Source organism: Mustela erminea, chromosome 13, assembly GCF_009829155.1.
Source record: "Mustela erminea isolate mMusErm1 chromosome 13, mMusErm1.Pri, whole genome shotgun sequence".
Lineage (NCBI taxonomy): Eukaryota > Metazoa > Chordata > Mammalia > Carnivora > Mustelidae > Mustela > Mustela erminea.
In genome coordinates this window covers 78,524,882-78,541,945 of record NC_045626.1, presented here as the reverse complement: position 1 = coordinate 78,541,945, position 17,064 = coordinate 78,524,882, and the positions used below count along the sequence as shown (strand labels likewise).

Genomic DNA, 17,064 nt, shown 5'->3' with positions numbered 1-17,064 from the left:
AAAAAAAAAAAAAGATTGGTTGATTGTCTCTGCCTTTGTGAGCCCGAGTCCGGAATTGTGCATGATGGCACTTTTGGGTCGTGTTTTCATGGCTGTGTTTCTCACCAAGGCAGCCGGAGGCTGGTGTGTGCACTGATCCCCAACGTGGTACATCTCAGACTGTTTACTAGGGGTCAGTGTTCTGCTCTGGCTCCTTGGAAGAGCAGTACTGGAACAAGCAGTAGGAAGAGTGGCTTTGTGGTTAAGGCACAGCAATCTAGATGCGCTGCAGGGTTGGGTGAGGGGTTGTCAGAAACCCCGAGGTCTGTGTCTGTTGAACTGGTCACTCTTTGTGGAAAAGCCGATCTGGAGTTGCGGAATATTGTGTTAATTCTGCTGTTTGCTTATAGTTGAATAAAAATAAAAACATTGTGTGGATGAGCAAGGTCTCCAGATATTTTGCCTTTTTTGGGAATGGGGCCTCATAAATGTGGGAAGTCAAGAGACAACCTCAAAGGGTGAGTAGCCCCTTTCCCTGACTCGGACTTGATTCAGGGACCATAGAGAGGATCCTTGCCTGTACACGTGCCATCAAACTACAGCAGGAATAACCATTCCAACTGGAGGGTTTGGGGGAAAAAAAAAAAATCACAAAGTTTTAGGCCAGCTCCTTTGCAGAAAAAGTACCTTTGCTTTTCAGAAGTGGTCCTTTTCCATCTGAGCATGAAACCAGTGGGAAACCTCCCCACTGGGTGTTGTTGCGTGGAGAAACAATGACTTGGGACATGACTTAGAGAGGGTACACCTCTCCCTGTCCTGACCTACAGCCCATATAGAATTCACACCCAAAAGGCGCAAGGGTAGGTGGGGGAGATTACAGTTGACCCTTCAGCTGTATGGGGGATACAGCACTGACTGTCCTGTGCAGTTGAAAATCTGTATACCTTTTCATTCTTCCAAAACTTAATTGCTAATAACCTGCTGTTGACTTGGAAGTCTTCCCAATAACACATAATTAACCCGTGTTGTGTGTTACATGTATTATATGCTGTATTCTTACAATGAAGGAAGCTAGAGAAAAGGAAATGTTATTAAGGAAATGATAAGGAAGAGAAAAGACATAGCCCTGTACTGAAAAAAAGTCCACACGTAAGTGGACCCCACGCAGTGGAAATTCCTGTTGTTCAAGGGTCAGCTGTACTTGCACACCCTTTGATGTACCAAAAAAGAAAGGAAAGGAGGTGTTTGAAGGATCCCATCACTGACCTGGTTTGTGTTGGAGAAGGGATCGTGGTGGGGCCTGGCGGGTGCTAATTAAGCAAGGCTGGGTCTTTTCCCCACCTTTCATTGTAGTTGCTTCTCCAGAGACATTGTTGGAAATGTTGCTTTGTGTAATCTCTATGGGGGGCGGGGAGTGGTAGAGAGCAATTATTTTCTAATTTAAGGGTTTTAAAATTCAATTTTTAAATAATTTGCAAAACAAAAGTTACATAAAGAAAACAGCTACCCCACCGACTATTTTATTTTATTTTTATAATTTTTTTTTAAGTAGGTTCCACACCCAACTTGAACTCAAGAGTTGCATATTCTGCCTTCTGAGCCAGCCAGATGCCCCCTACCCTGTTGCCTCTTTTTTTTTAAGGTTTTATTAGAGAGAGAGAGGGAGAGCACAAGCAGGGGGAGCAGCAGGCAGAGGGAGAAGCAGACTCTTCCCCAAGCAAGGAGCCTGATGTGGGACTCGATCTTGGAACCTTGAGATCAGGACTTGGGTTAAAGGCAGATGCTTAAGCAACTGAACCAACCAGGCGTCCTTACCCTGTTGACTTTAAATGAAGAAGCAATGCGTGCCTGTGGTTAGACAAGGTACACAGCCCAGGAACCGGTGCCTTCCACTTCAACTTTCCTGGGTTTTCAGCAGCGGTTTGAAAGAAGACAGGGCACCTGGGTGGCTCAGCCAGTAAGCAGCTGCCTTCGACCCAAGTCATGATCCCAGGGTCCTGGGACTGAGCCCCACATTGGGCTCCCTGCTTGGCGGGAAGCCTGCTTCTCCCTCTGCCACTCCCCTTTCCTGTGTTCCATCTCTCTCTCTCTCTGTCAAATAAATAAATAAATAAATAAAATCTTTAAAAAAAAAAAAAAAAAGAAAAGACACAAACATGAATATCCACATAAGCATACATCTGGCATAGATCAACATATTTTTTCCTTAAAAATTACGGTCTTGCTATACACTCCAGGTTTGCATAGTGTATCTTGAGTTAACAGGGCCCTACAATTCATATCATCATTTTGAACAAATACTCTATTTTCCAGGTGTTTCATAATTAACCAGTCTAGTCCCCTACTATGATTAGATTATATATATACATGCTTCTGCAAAGTAATTTCCTGGAATAAGATTCTAGCACTGAAATAATTAGGTCAAAGGGTATATACATCTTCAGTCCTGATACTGACAAACCACCCTCCAAAAAGATCACATGGTCATATTCAAGTCCATGGTTATGAAAGTATCTATCTCCCCATACCCTTAAGCAGTTTTCTCAAACTCTAAACATTCTGATAATTTGAAATTTATGTGTACTTAAAATCTTTCACTCTCTTTTTCTCTGAACTGTTTTCTTTGAGACTTATCTGCTGACCACAGCACTTTGTCAGTCATAGAGACTGGAAAATCAATGAGGAATTATGATGGTATGTTAGTTTTCTGGTCTAATATAGGCATAGACTCAAAAATGATGCAGAAAAAAGGTCAACAACTCAACCAGAAAAGGTGAAGTGTATACGTAAGAAGTTCACACGAAAAGAATACATAGGCGGACCTATATTAGAGGCATAGAGGCAAGGGGATAGCCTGTCTCACCTATTAAACTTGGAAGGTGAGGTGCCTGGGTGGCGTTAAGCCTCTGCCTTCTGCTCAGGTCATGATCTCAAGGTCTTGGGATCAAGCCCCACATTGGGCTTTTTGCTCAGCAGGAAGCCTGCTTCCCCCTCTGTCTGTCTCTACCTGCCTCTCTGCCTACTTGTGATCTCTGTCTGTCAAATAAATAAATAAAATCTTAAAACAACAATAACAACAAAACTTGGAAGGTGAGGGGAATTTGCCCCAGGGCATCTAGTTGGGAAGTGGGTGATCCAGATTCCCAAGCTTATACATGGTGGTCCATGTCCTACATCCTCTCTTGGGTCTGGGAGCAAAAGACTTCTGTTCTTAAATTGCTGCTAAGTCAATGGCCTCAGCATCCTCTTAAAACCTGTGAGCTGTTTGAGTTGCTCGGGGCTGTAGGCCAGATCCTTAAATGGCCCATGGATAGGCTCTGTATGATGTGACTCCCATCTGCCTCCAGCTTCCGGCGGTTGTCTGCTCATCAGGCCCCAAACTTGCCGGCTGCCTCTCAGTTCCCTGACAAGCCAGATTGGTCCTTTACAAATCCTGCCTGGAACCTTCCTCTTCCACGTTCTCTGACCCTTTCTCCCTTAACTGACCTTCAGGGCATCCTGACGAGGCTGGGTTCTCCTGCACCATTCCATTGTAGTATTAACCACTGTAATTTTAAAATCTGTAAACTTGTGTCATTTTTTTGTTTAAATGTTCATCTTCTCCCTTAGACTGGATCCTTATTGAAGTCAAGGACAAGCAGTATCCTGCTCAGTATCTCCAGCACTGGACATAAGAAATCTAATGACCATCAATTGAATGAATCGTTGTAAAGAGGTTCTTAGGTTTAGGGAGTATAGACGTCTTTATATCCATAGACCATACCATAAAAGTTCCTTCTCCCTTTCCCCAAATATATACTACTCACACACAATTAAGTTTTTACAGAGCTCTCTAAAGCCCATTCATCAGCTCCCTAATTCTGATGGCCATGAACACCGGAAAGCTGGTGTTAGTCTGGTGTCCCCTCCATTCAGGAATCTGTATCTTTCAGATTATTTTTAAAGGTTTTGTTTATTTTAGAGCGGGGCTTGCTGGCAAGGAGGGCAAAGGGAGAGGGAAAGAATCTCAAGCAGACTCTATGCTGAGTGCAGAGCCCCACGCGGATCTCACAACCCTGAGATCATTACCCTGAGCTGAAACCAAGAGTTGGGACTGAGCCATCCAGGCACCCCTGTAATTAATTTTTTTTAAATGCTTAAAATGATATCTTCTTGACATCCCTTTATTCATAAATGTCTTTTATCTTTGATAATGCTCTTAGTTTTGAAGTCTATTTTAGTTGATAGACCTCTTATGCCTATTTGCATGGTGCTTTTCTCCCCCATTCATTTACTTTGAATTTATCTGTCTTTATTTAGTTGGTCTCTTATAGGCAGCAAATAGTCCTTTTTAAAAACTCACTCTGTCTGTAAATATTTATGTAATTATCCCTATGGTGAATTTAGGTCTACCATTTTTTTCCAAAATATTCTATTTCTTTATTTGAAAGAGATTACAAGTAGGTGGACGGGGCAGGGGGAAGCAGGCTCCCCACTGAGCAGAGAGCCCGATGCGGGCCTCGATCCCAGGACCCTGATATCATGACCTGAGCCGAAGGCAGAGGCTTAACCCACTGAACCACTCAGGCGCCCCTAGTTCTACCATTTTATGTTTTCTATTTGTTCCTCTTTTTCTTACCTTTTGGATTATTTGAATATCCAATTTATCTATTGGATTTTTGGCTATTACACCTCTTTTGGTTTTCTTTTTGGTAATTACTCTAGGAGTTAGAATATACATAACTAATTTCTCAGAGTCTGCTTAGAATAAGAATGGTAAATTCTTCATGTAAAATGTAGAAACGTGGTAACCATATGGGTCCTTTAGCCCCCAACCTTTGTTATAGTTGTCATCTGGGTTGCATTTAGATACATCAAAACCCTCCTCAATGGTATAATTTTTACTTTCAATGAAAAATATATTTCAATATATTTTAAAGAATATAGAACTGGAAGACATTTTTTTTTTAATATTTATCTAGATATATACCATTTGTTGCTCTTTCTTCATTCCCAGAGATCCAAGTTTCCTTCTGGTATCATTTCCCTTCAATATGAGGAACTTTCTTTAGCATTTCTTGTAGAATAGTTCTCTGACAGTAACTTCTCTTAATTTTTCTTCATCTAAGGATGCTTTATTTCACCTCATTCCTCTGCATACATGGCTTTTCCGTAATCCACCTGCTCTTAGGTTTTTCGGTGTCCTCAAGTAGTTGCTTTTGCATTTGGTCTAGTTTTTAGCTGTAATCAGTGGGAAAGACTTATATGCTGCTAGGCCAAGCTAGAGAAAAAAAATGTATTTTTTATGTCATCATTTCCATGGCAAAATACATTACTAAATTAAAATCATAAGGGGATAGGCGTTCTTACATGGGCATGTTTCCAGATGCCCCAGAAAATGCTTTTTCAACAGATAATAATTACAGATGGTGATAATTTCAAGAAATAATTTTTTTTTACTCAATTAGATACGACTGGTAAGTGTTCTCTGATATTTCCTATGACTGTAATTGTCTCAGTTCCTGTGAACTCCTGGTAGTGCCCACCACTTGCATTGTCATGGCTTGTCTACTGTTGGTTAACTCAGTTCCTCGATTTACTTGTTTCAGTGGAGATTTAAACCATGAGCTCCAGCAGAGTAGTGGCCCCATCCATCCTATTTACTCCTACACCTCCCTGGCACACAGTAGCTGCTCAATAAATATTTCTGGAATGAAGGAGCAAAAATATGCTGATCTTGGCACTTCAGATACCTCCTCACCCTTCCCTCTTTCCTTATAGCACTTAGAACCATGTAAATCATTTATTGTTTATAATTATTGTGTCGTCATCTTCCTCCTACCCCTAGGGTAAGCTCCAGAAGGGGAAGGGTTTTTACTTAAGACATACGGATGCATCTTAAGCACCTGGCATTGCACCAGATTTAGAAGGTACCCACTGAGTGAATAGTTACAAATCAAACATAAGCAGCCCTACCAACACATATGACAAACCTGCAACAATTCTTTCCTTTTTAAACTCAGGGGAGATTAGTATGTGCCAGAGGAATAAGGGACACAGGCTCTCGGCTGCTGTCCTAGTACCTCTTTTGAACCTGTTCTTTTGCTGCCATTCTGGTTCCTCTCTACTCACTGCCTCCTCACGCAGGTGCTAGGAGTTGGAAGCCCTTCTGTGGCAGGTGTTAGGAGCAGGGACACATGTTCCTCCTTTCTGGTAACTCTACCTTGGGGTACATCACTAACAAACTTGTGGACGGGGCACTTTCCTAAAGATCACTACCTATAATCTCACAGAAATAAAGCCTATTTATTTAATAAAGCCAGCTAGATGTTTTCCACTACAGAGAGAAATGAAACAAACTATAGGAACGTTTTCTACCTTATTGATGATTTAATGTCATTCTGAGTGTGGGTTCTGAAATCAGACCGATCTTGATTCAGACTTCACTGCCACCACCAACCCTGGTCTGAGCTTATTTCCTTATCTGTAAAATGCTTAATGTAGTGTCCCATCAAATGGTAAGCATAACCACGCAATATCTGTTTTCATGATCTGTTTCTCGTGGACATCTCTGAGTATTCTTTCCAGTCCTTTCCAGTGTTATTTTCAGATGTACCTAACATAGAAACTTCAGTGAACTAAGCTGCTTAGGAAACCTGATAATTATTTTGATAATTATTCTGTTCGCATTTTATAATCTTTTGAGTGTATCTTCCTGCTTTAGTCTATCACAGTGAACGTGACTGGTCCTATTCCTATGATGACTGAACATTCTGTAAGATACAGGAATGATTTTTAGGTCATCATGTTAAAGATAAATTTTAAAGATAAATGTCCAGGACTTAGAACCCTAAAAATAGGAGATCTTACTGAAATTATCTTGACCCCCAAACCCGTCTTAAAAGTTACATATTTGGGGCACCTGGGTGGCTCAGTTGGTTAAGCGACTGCCTTTGGTTCAGGTCATGATCCTGGAGTCCTGGGATTAAGTCCCACATCGGGCTCCCTGCTTGGCAGGGAGTCTGCTTCCCCCGCTGACCTTTCTCCACTCATGCTCTCTCTCTCTCAAATAAATAAATAAAATCTTTAAGGAAAAAAAAAGCTACATATTTTACTACCTCACTGTTATGCACATAAAATTATTCTAATAAAAGCAGAATATGAGGGGATCTGCCATACAGTGGGACCATTTCAAATACTTGGCCATAATCTCTCTTTAATAGCTTGCTTTTCTGTAAGAGCGTGTAATGTCTTAGCTCTGCGTGTGCCTATGACTGGCACACTGGTGTGTGTGTGTGTGCCCACGCAAGCACATGTGCCATTTTCTAAAGGGCAAACAGGTGCAACTGACCACTTCAAACAATGGGACGTTATCTTCAGCCCTGTAGAAGAACTTGCAAGACACAGATTTACCTGAAAATCTCGGACGGCTCTTCTGGGAGCACCCAGGGCTGTGGAGGATGGTATCTGGAGGGCAGGTCTCCCTCTGAGTTATGAGCTGGTGAACCTAGAAGGGAAACTTCCTGCTACAATAACACAGCAAGGCAATGTGATGAACACTTTTATTTACAAATATAATTAAAAGCTCTGACAGTTATCATGCTCTTCCTTGGAACCTGAAAAATGTTTTGTTTTGTTTTTTTTAAAGTGCATGCAAAAGAAGTAAAGCCTTTTTTTTTTCATCATTTTTTATTGTAAGAAAATACACAGTTTGAAAGTGTGAATAATGCAATATTTATGACCAAGATATGGGACTCAGGGAGGGGAAGGGGAATAAAGAAAAAGATCAAGATGATCTGATCGAGAGACAGTGTCGAACTCCAAATACTGAATTGGAAAAGGAGCGGGGTGGGGAGGAAGAGGAGGAGGAAGTAAAAAAATTTGATCAGAGAAACAGTTAAAATACAATATGAAAATAAGTAATACCTCTCCTTAAATTCCTTCTATACACAAAATACACGATTTGCCAAAGCCCAATTTGTGCTACTGGGATTCTGTGAGCTCCTTAAGTGTATTCACATCCTCTGCAACAGCAGAAAATGATTATGATACAATCAGAATATGCTGAAGACAAGTTAAACTCTTGCCAGCAGGTTCTTAAAAATCACAAGATCTCTTCACCCCACCCACCCCCCCATCCCCAAAAAAGTAATAATATGTCACCACTGATATGTACATCACAATTAGTTTCTGTAAAATGTATCAAATTTTCAATCTTTAATAAAACTTTGTTTTTTTTTTATTCCTGATGAATAAATACCAAAAAAATAAAATAAAATAAAATAATGCAGCAGCTAGTTAAGGTGTAAGGCTGCGGATATTGTGTCTCTCTCCCCCTTGGCATTTATTATTATTTATTTATTTATTTATTTATTTATTTTTTGCTTCACTTTCACAGATTGGTGGTAATGAGTGATTGCTTAAAGCAATATACATCCACTTTTGTTGTTGTCGTTGGTTTATTGTTTTGTTAAAACTGTCTCCAAAGTTTTCACTGAAACATTTTGAATCACATCAATACTGTGACGTGTACTATGAATAGAAGAGATGGCCAGGTTTTGGCCAGCACTGAAAGTTGACACGGGGGGAGGAAGGGGCCCCTGATGGAGTAAGAATAAACAGGCACTAGTCCGACACGATGTCAGTAAGAGTAAGAGAGAGAGAGAGTGAGAGCAACGCCCGTTAAAATGGGGAATGTGGTTTTGCAGGGTCTGAATTTTTTTGTTTTCTTTTTTTTTTTTTTTGTAAATGGCAAAAAAATTTAATCTCATCTATAGTCCTCCTTAGGAAAATCTAATGTAACCAAATTCCCAAATCCCATTCTGAGGCTCTCCATGTCAAAAGTTTCAATCTCTCGCTCTTGCCTTTCCAATAGGTACTTTATTCTCTCGCTGCGTTCCTTCTGAAGGGCAGCCAGCTCTTCTTCAATCTGAAATAAGCACAATGAACAGTTCTTAATGGACAAGGTCTCCCTGCAGCCGCCCGCAAACACACACGGACACGTACATGCACACATACGACATACAAACACATGGGAACTCAGAGTAATCTGGGCTGGAAAAGGCTGGGATAATCCTGGGATCAATGTCCTGTATCTCATCCATATTTAAAATTTGCTCACAAGAATAAAAATGTTCCCACCCGGGGGCTAGCACTACCATTCTAGCAAACCAAGCAGCTGGGCTGATCTAGGTCAGTGTCCTGTCTCAGCAGGAGATGGCTCAGGAGAAGCTAAAAGACACTCAAGCACAATTAGATTGTGCTGCTTTCCCATAGAGAGCCAGATGCCCCCTGGGTCATTAGCAATTTAGTTCTAGAACAGGAGTTGTGAAAATAGTCTCTTACGTTGGTCTCAGGGAAGTACCAGAAGAAAGTACAAATAACTGGTTAAGCAAATAAATGCTTAACGGCTTTGAGACACCTTATGAAATCTTTTCTATTTCATATTCTTCAGCAATATTTTTTTTAAAGATTTTATTTATAATTTATTTGTCAGAGAGCTCACAAGTAGGCAGAGAGGCAGGCAGAGCGAGAGGGGGAAGCAGGCTCCCTGCTAAGTAGGGAGCCTGATGTGGGGCTCGATCCCAGGACCCTGCGATCATGACCTGAGCCAAAGGCAGAGGCTTAACCCACTGAGCCACCCAGGTGCCCCCTTCAGCAATATTTAAAGCAATGAATATTTCAATTCTGATAACATTTATTATGCCTTTATTTTATAATATTTATTATTAGGGCAATATCAGACTCTTTTCATGCTAATTTTTAAAAAGAGCCCTGCTGGTGATTTCTTTTGGTGGAGAAATAACTGAAAATAAAAACCAAATCCGCATCTGGCTTCTTCAAACCATTTCGCAGCCACGGTGTCAGCTCATAGCACCTTCCACAAATGTCCTGTCAACTGCCCCGTCACCCATGCCATTCTTCTGGCTCTGAAGGTGTGAAGGGGTACTCTAGCAGAGTAATAGAGTTCAGACTGTGGGGTCAGATTTACGTGAGTAACTTAACCATTTGGAGCTTTAATGTTGTGCCTGTGGAATGGAGATTATACCTATTTCTCAGGGGTACTGGGAAGATAAAAGCATGAAACAAGTGAACAGTGCGCAGTTTAAGTACACAGGCAGGGCTCCATAAATGGCGGTTCCCTAGGCCATGGTCCACCCTCCACCCAACTATATGGGACCCAGAGGAACACTCTCATACCTTCTGCTCAAGATGTGCTCTACGTAGAGACACCCTCTGCTCTAGCTTCTGGAGCTCACGTTCATGCTGTGCCTCTGTTTGCATCTTGATTTTGCTCTGGTAGGCATTGAGCAGCTCCATTTCCTGCTGGAGCTGTAGCCTCAAGGCCTGGCATTCTGCTTCTTGAGCCTCATCTAGCCGTAACTGCGGGCACAAAAGACACACACTGTAATTCATTCCTAGCTTATGGCACCTGGTGACTACTGGAAGAGGTTTCCTTGTTTGGACTGAAACAGGTCCCCTCAGAAAAACAGGTGCCTTGGGTACATTCAGAGTTAATCTGAATTTACTGTAAATAATCAATTTCAGTAAATAATCAAAATTAGTACATTCTGCCCCATGGGCTGCGAGGTTCTACAAACACATTCTTAAACATTCCTTCTTAAGAAAACGAAAACATTCTTTTCTTAAGAAAAACTGGTTTTCCTAAAACCACACACACAGGAGTCAGGAAGGCTACATACTCCGGTGATTAAGCCTGTGGGTTTTGGAGGCAGACTCCTGACCTTGAAATCTAGCTCCATGATTCACTCAGGTATGTCCCCTTGAGAAGTTACCCCCTCTAAGTCTCATTTTTTTTCCTCTCAAGAAAATAACCAGTCCTACTGTCTAAGATTGGTATGAGGATTAAATGGAAGAATTCATATGAAATCCCAGGCATAGTTCTAGATGCACACCAAGTGTTCAGTAAATAGTAGCTGTTAACATTATTTTGGCTTTAACCATTTCCATATTTATGTATCCTTAACCCTCAAACTACCACACATTTAGGTATCCTTAGCTCCATGACATTGGGGACTATCCCACAGTACAGTTATGCTCCTAGCAAGTAGCGCTGGTCTCTACAATTGACTATACAAGCTATCCTGCTGGCTAACCCACCTAAACTCAAGTGGCTCAAAATCTCTTCCTCACAGAGATCTTAAGGGGCATATTCTGGTTCGAAGTAGTGAAGTCCAGATTATAAAGCAGGCCAACAGAGCTCCCCTTGCTCTCTATAGCTCCTGGACTTTGTATCACATGCCACGCTGTTGGTTCTGTCTAAGGAATGGGCCAAGACAGCCCATCTTTCAATGAACATAACTGAAGGTTTGGGGTCATTAGTGGGACTATATTTTGTGGTTGATGATCTTCCTGCCCCAGGCCTGGTTTTGTCTAAAAACTTTTATCAGGCCCTCAGTTCAGCTGAGAACTAGGAGATTAGAATCCTTGAATTAGATAGATCTGTCAACCCTGAATTTATCCATGTTTCCATACAGACACTTTTTCTCCATTTTATGCTCTCCCCCGCAATCCGTACAATTTGTGACAATTAACAATGTATCTCAATATCTTAAGAAACGTTTGGAACTGTTACTAGAATAGTTTAAGAAAGTTATCTGCACAGTATATTCTTTAGTACTTTTGGAGGAATATATCACATGAACATGAAATAAATACCATAATCATATTTCCAAAGCATTTTCTAGTAATCAATCCTACCCAGCGTTCACTAAAATCCACTGAAAAGGATATCTCTTTTCTTATTTTCCCAATGAGAAATGAAGGGAGAAGAGACACAAGATAAAAAAGTCACTCCACGGCAGGAACAGCCTTACTGATAAATGCCACAGGGTTTACTGGCTCCCAGTAAGACTTACTAATTCCCTCTTGATGTGGGAGCTTCCTTACCAATAAAGGGAATGAAAGCCTGTTCTTTTCTACTTGTCTTTGTTAATTGTTATGAGCCCTGGTCAAATGGGTGAGAGGCTCATCTTATAGGCAGCTTAGTCCATTGAAACATCTTTATCTTCTCTTTTTTCTGGCGTTTTATTATTAACGTCTATAACTATGGGGTTTTGTACCAGCTCTGACTCTATAAAAGTGTGGTCTAGAAATCAGAGAGGACATTCCAGTATCCGGTATTCATCACCCCAAAGTTGCACATATCAAATCCATTAAAATGTTTTATAGAAGTGTAGGTAAATATCACATCTGTTTCCGAAGGTGGGTTAACATGAAAGGATGTGATGGCAGCCGCATAATGTAGAACGGCCAGGCTGATGGGCTCTCTCCGAAATGGGGTCAAATCCCAGCTTCATCACTACTTAGTTAATTACCACTATGTGAGCCCCCAAGCCAGGAGTTGGCACATTATGGCCCAAGGGCCAAATCTGGCTTGCTGCCTATTTTTGTCAATAAGGTTTTATTGGAACACAGACGTGCTCATTCATTTACGTACCACCTAGGGCTGCTTTTGCTTGACAACAGCGGAGTTGAGTAGTTGTGACGGCAACCCAGTGGTCCACAAAGCCTGCCCCTCTAAAGAAACAGTTTGCCAACTCCTGCTCTAAGCAAGTGGCTTTACTTCAATGAACCTCAATTTCCACGCAGGTAAATTAGGGTTAAAACGGTAACGACTTCAAAGGTCAAAGGGGTTACACAAGATTGAAATAACATATCCAAAACAGTGGCTGGCTCATGATTAGGAGTCCCTAAAGGATAGTGGCATTAATCATAACTACTTTTATCTTCTCCCTGCCTCAGGAGAAAGAGTATGTCTTTCCTTTTATTCAAAACCAATCCTGAACCTATATTCCTGATCCCATTCTGTCCATCTTACATAACGGGCATTCCCTGAGCACTTGCTGTGTACCAGGAATTGTTGCAGACGCTCATGCCGCAAAGATGAACAAGACAAAAACACTATCAGCCTTGGTGTCCCTACCAACTCTCTCCCCTCTCCTAACCCTTAACCTCTCCTTGAACTCCTCATTCCCATCCTAGCCCTTACTGATGTGGGAAGGGGTCTTTATCTTATGGGACTTCAGCAGCATTTAATACTGTGGATCGCCCTTTCCTTCTTGAAATCACTCTCTAGTCTCATGAGATACCATACCCTCTTGGGATTTCCCCCCTCCCTCCTCTCCTTTCCAGCTACTTCGTTTTTCCTCTAACTTCTCTTCCTAAGGAATCTCGCCTATTCCCAAGGCTACAACTACCATCTATACATGGATGATTCCCACTTCTTCACCTCTATTTCAGTCTTCTCTTCCGAGGCCCAGGCTAGCTTACCCAGTCTGCTAGGGACATCTTTGCTGGATGGTTCCCAGGCCCCTCAAGCTCAGCATGACTATTAGCTCACCAGCGTTCCCTTCCTTTTCCCCCAAGCTGCTCCAGTTCTTTCTTTACCATGCAGGTAAGTGACACCATTATCCACTGTTTTGTTCAGACTAGAGACTGGGAGTCTACCTTAATCCCTCATGCTCCACATTTACTCTGTAACTAAATGCTTTCACTTCCACCTCCTGCCTATCAAATTTCATCACTTTCTCCTTCATCCCATCTGCCCCCTTCTGGTCTAGCCACCCCTTGCTCCTGCCCAGGTAAAAGCAGCAACTTTATACATGATCTCCTGAGATCCATCCGACCATCTCCCAGACCATTCTCCACCTGTCACCTGAGTGATCATTCAAAAACGCAAATCTGATGTCAGTTCCCCACACCGCCTTCAATGCTCTTCAATGGCTTCCCATTGCTTTTAGGATCAAGAGCAAAATCCTTAAGAAAGCTTACAAGCCCCTCCATGATCTGGTCCCTGTTTAACCCTCCAGTCTTATTCTCATTTGGTCTCTGTCTCGTTCTCTATATTCCAAACATAATGGACGCTGAGTTCATCAGAAGTGCCACTATTTCCCCTGTCTTTATCAATGCAGTTCTTTTGCCCAGAATGTGCTCTCTACTCCTCAGCTTAAATACTCCTTGTCTCTGAGAGGCCTTTCCTGACTCTCCACACCAGCCTACTCTCCTGGCCACACTCTGTTGGCATGCTCTACTTGCTCGGCCATTACATGGAGTAGACTTTCTCAATGCCATTTCCTCATTTTTCCATAAATTCCATGAAGACATGATCAATGACTATCTTATTCACCACAGTATCCCAGGATGCCTGGGGCACAGTAGGGCACTCAATGCTTACTGGATGGATGGATGAATGAATGAATGATTGAATGAATATATAGATTCCTACCCATGACCTCAGGTTTAAGAACACCTTTAAAGCCTTTCCTGAAAAACAGAAGTCTTCCTTCAACTGTCTCTTCCTCTAGCTACAGTTCTTCTCCCTTCCTTCGCTGATGAGCAGTTGGGAAAAGGATCTTGTTATGTTTCTACCTCACTTTATAGTGTATTGTAACATGCACTACAATGTCTTCCACTCTGACCGTCCACTGCTTGTCTGTGACAGTCACTGCACAAGTCTCCTGTGGGGTCCAGTTGGTCTCTCTGCTGCACCTGAAATGATCACCTAGAAGCTTCTGTTCTGGTGTCACTGACATACTCTCTCCAATTCCCCACCCGCATTAATAATTCATCTCCTTTGGTCTGCTTCTCCTCCACCCTCGTATGGTGGGGTCCACAGCTCCTGTTCTTAGTCCTCTTCTTAATAAAATCTCCTATCCCTAGGTCTCAGGCATTCCCAATAGCTACAACTTCCCCCCATCTAACATGGATGTCTAGCTACTTGTCTCTTGAACTATAGATTTCCATCTCTGTACCTCTCTACCTGGATACCCACAAAACTCAGGTTCAGTTAACATGCCTAAAACTTAGTCAATTATCTGCAAGGCATCCAAGCTTACACTTCCTTCAATTTTTTTTTTTTTTTAAAACCTTGGTAAAATGATGACTATTCCACTGTTATCAAGCCTACCTCCCAAATTGGTCATGGAGCTCAACCTCTTCTAACTCCTAAATATTTCTCAAATCCTTCTTCCTCCTCACCATCTCCAGGAGGATGTTCTCAGTTCAGGGTTTCCTTACTTTTTTCCTGGCCTACAGTAGTTTCCTAACAGGTCTCTTCACCTACAGTTGTTAAATTACTGGTATCTTTCTAGATCACAAATCTGATCTTGTTACTTTCCTTTTTAAAATGGGCTTCAGCAGATCCCCATTTGTTTACAGAAAGATGTGCAAACTCCTGACTTTTGAGGGGCTGATCCCCAACTATCCACCTGCTTCCCTTTATACTCCTGTCGTATCAACCACTCATTCCTTAAATGTACTGTCCTCTTTCAGGCCTTGTATCTTTGCATTTACTGTGTCCTCTCTGCTGGGAATAACTTTTTCTTCTTCTACCTGTCTGACAAAGTATTACCCTTTAAGACTCATCTCCTTGTGAAAGCTTCAGAATCACAGGTAAGCTCCCATCTCTGGGTTACCAAGACCTTTAGGACCTCTCCAATTGGGGCTCCCATAAATCCTCCTTGAACTTTGGACTCACACCAAAGTTCTTTTGGACCCCAAATGCACACTTTCCATCTTTTGGACCTTTGCCCATGTAGGTCCCTTTCCATGGAGGCTGTTTACTTCAGTACATTCCTTCAAGCTTCTTGGCTCTTGCTGGGAAGCATTCCCTACAGCAGAGTAGATGTTCTTACTTATCCTCCCACAGCGCCCCCCACCCTGCACCCCCCCCCCCCCACTTCAAAGCATTTATTATGCCTTTTTAAATTGCTTAATTCTCTGACTTCCTTGCTTGACTAACGAGAAGTGTGAAGACAGGGATCAACTGTTGTCTCCCTAGCTTATTACTCTAGCTCTGAGCCCAGCAGAGTGCTGAACGCAGACACTTAGTAAAAGTTTATTGAATGAATGGGTCTGTGGGTCTTATTCATTTGTGCCTGATATTAGCTGCGCCATCTTTGATACATGAAAACACGGTATTATATGCGGTATCTATCGTATCTTGCCCTCAAAGTCCCTATGTGCCACAGGTCTGATTGAGCATGTGACTCCTTGAGTTCCATCTTATAAGACACACTCCAGCAAGTATCCACATTGGCTTGGCTTTATTCAGCGTCGTCACTTCCTCAGTTCTTTGGGCAGAAAAACACCAGTATCCTAAATTTGAGCAAGAATCATCTTGGGAACAACAGGCTGGATCTTGAATTTTCTTGATTCCCAAAGCTCTTGAAGCTGTGGCACTGAACCTAACCACTTACCGCTTGAGAGGCCATCATTTCATTTATACTCTGTTCATACTGCTCTGCCAAAATGGCAAGTTTTCTTGTCTGCTCATCTTTCAGTGTCTTTAAGATTGTTTTGTGCTCATTCTTTGGAGTAACTTCCAACTGGTGATTCTTGAGTGCTTTATACTGTTTGGTCTGTACTTTGCAAGTGTCCTGAAACTGTTTTTTAATTTGCATTTCCATGGCCTGTGTAGAAAAAGGGACAAAAGGAGAATAAAGACACGTTAGTAAATGCAGAAAACCTTCCATTCTAACAGCACAATACAGGTGCTGGGACCAGTTGTCTTTTGGTGCAGTGACCCACATTACTAGTCAGCAATCATGAAAATAATACAGACAAGAGTTAACTACCAACACTGTTGGTCTTACATTAAATGAATGGAAGTAATTTTGACTTTACCAATGGATTTTTAAAAATGAATTATTACAAGGGTATCACAGCTCTAAGCAGATTGTAGGGTACTATGAAGCTTCGTTTGTTAAAGGTCGTTCATTATTTTAATGGCTTCTTAGTCAAAATCTTCAGTGTCTTCCATTGGTTATTAATTTCCCCGCATTTTGTTTTGTTCATCTCCCTCCCCACCCATGTTTCCAAATGAGAAAGGGGATGGTGACACATAAGCTGGCTCCCACAGCTCTGCGTTTCTTTGACAAATCAACAAGTGAGAGCATCTGGATAATATCTCACATCATAACCTATTTCCCCTGGATTTCAGCATAAGTGGACAGGGAAAAGTGATTTTGGATTTCTTCTCCCATGAAGGCATTATACTTTCATGTACCAATACCAAATATGCATTTTGGCAAGGAGGAGGTGGGCTATATTATTTAAGTCCAGAAGGCATTCATCAGGTTGCTT

The 17,064-nt window shown here is 41.8% G+C and overlaps 1 protein-coding gene across 2 annotated transcripts in view; it reads right to left on the bottom strand.

The window, feature by feature from the left end:
- Window positions 1-8,335: 8,335 nt before the first annotated feature.
- Window positions 8,336-17,064, bottom strand: part of TAOK3 (TAO kinase 3) — a 185,215-nt gene continuing 176,486 nt past the window's right edge. For both annotated transcript variants that reach the window (XM_032309141.1, XM_032309142.1), the window contains exons 19-21: window positions 16,179-16,391; window positions 10,159-10,341; window positions 8,336-8,887 (exon numbers count right to left, since the gene is read on the bottom strand). In XM_032309141.1, the coding sequence (XP_032165032.1) occupies window positions 8,726-8,887; window positions 10,159-10,341; window positions 16,179-16,391 (558 nt within the window). In that variant the 3' untranslated portion in view covers window positions 8,336-8,725. The remainder of the gene's footprint in view (window positions 8,888-10,158; window positions 10,342-16,178; window positions 16,392-17,064) is intronic.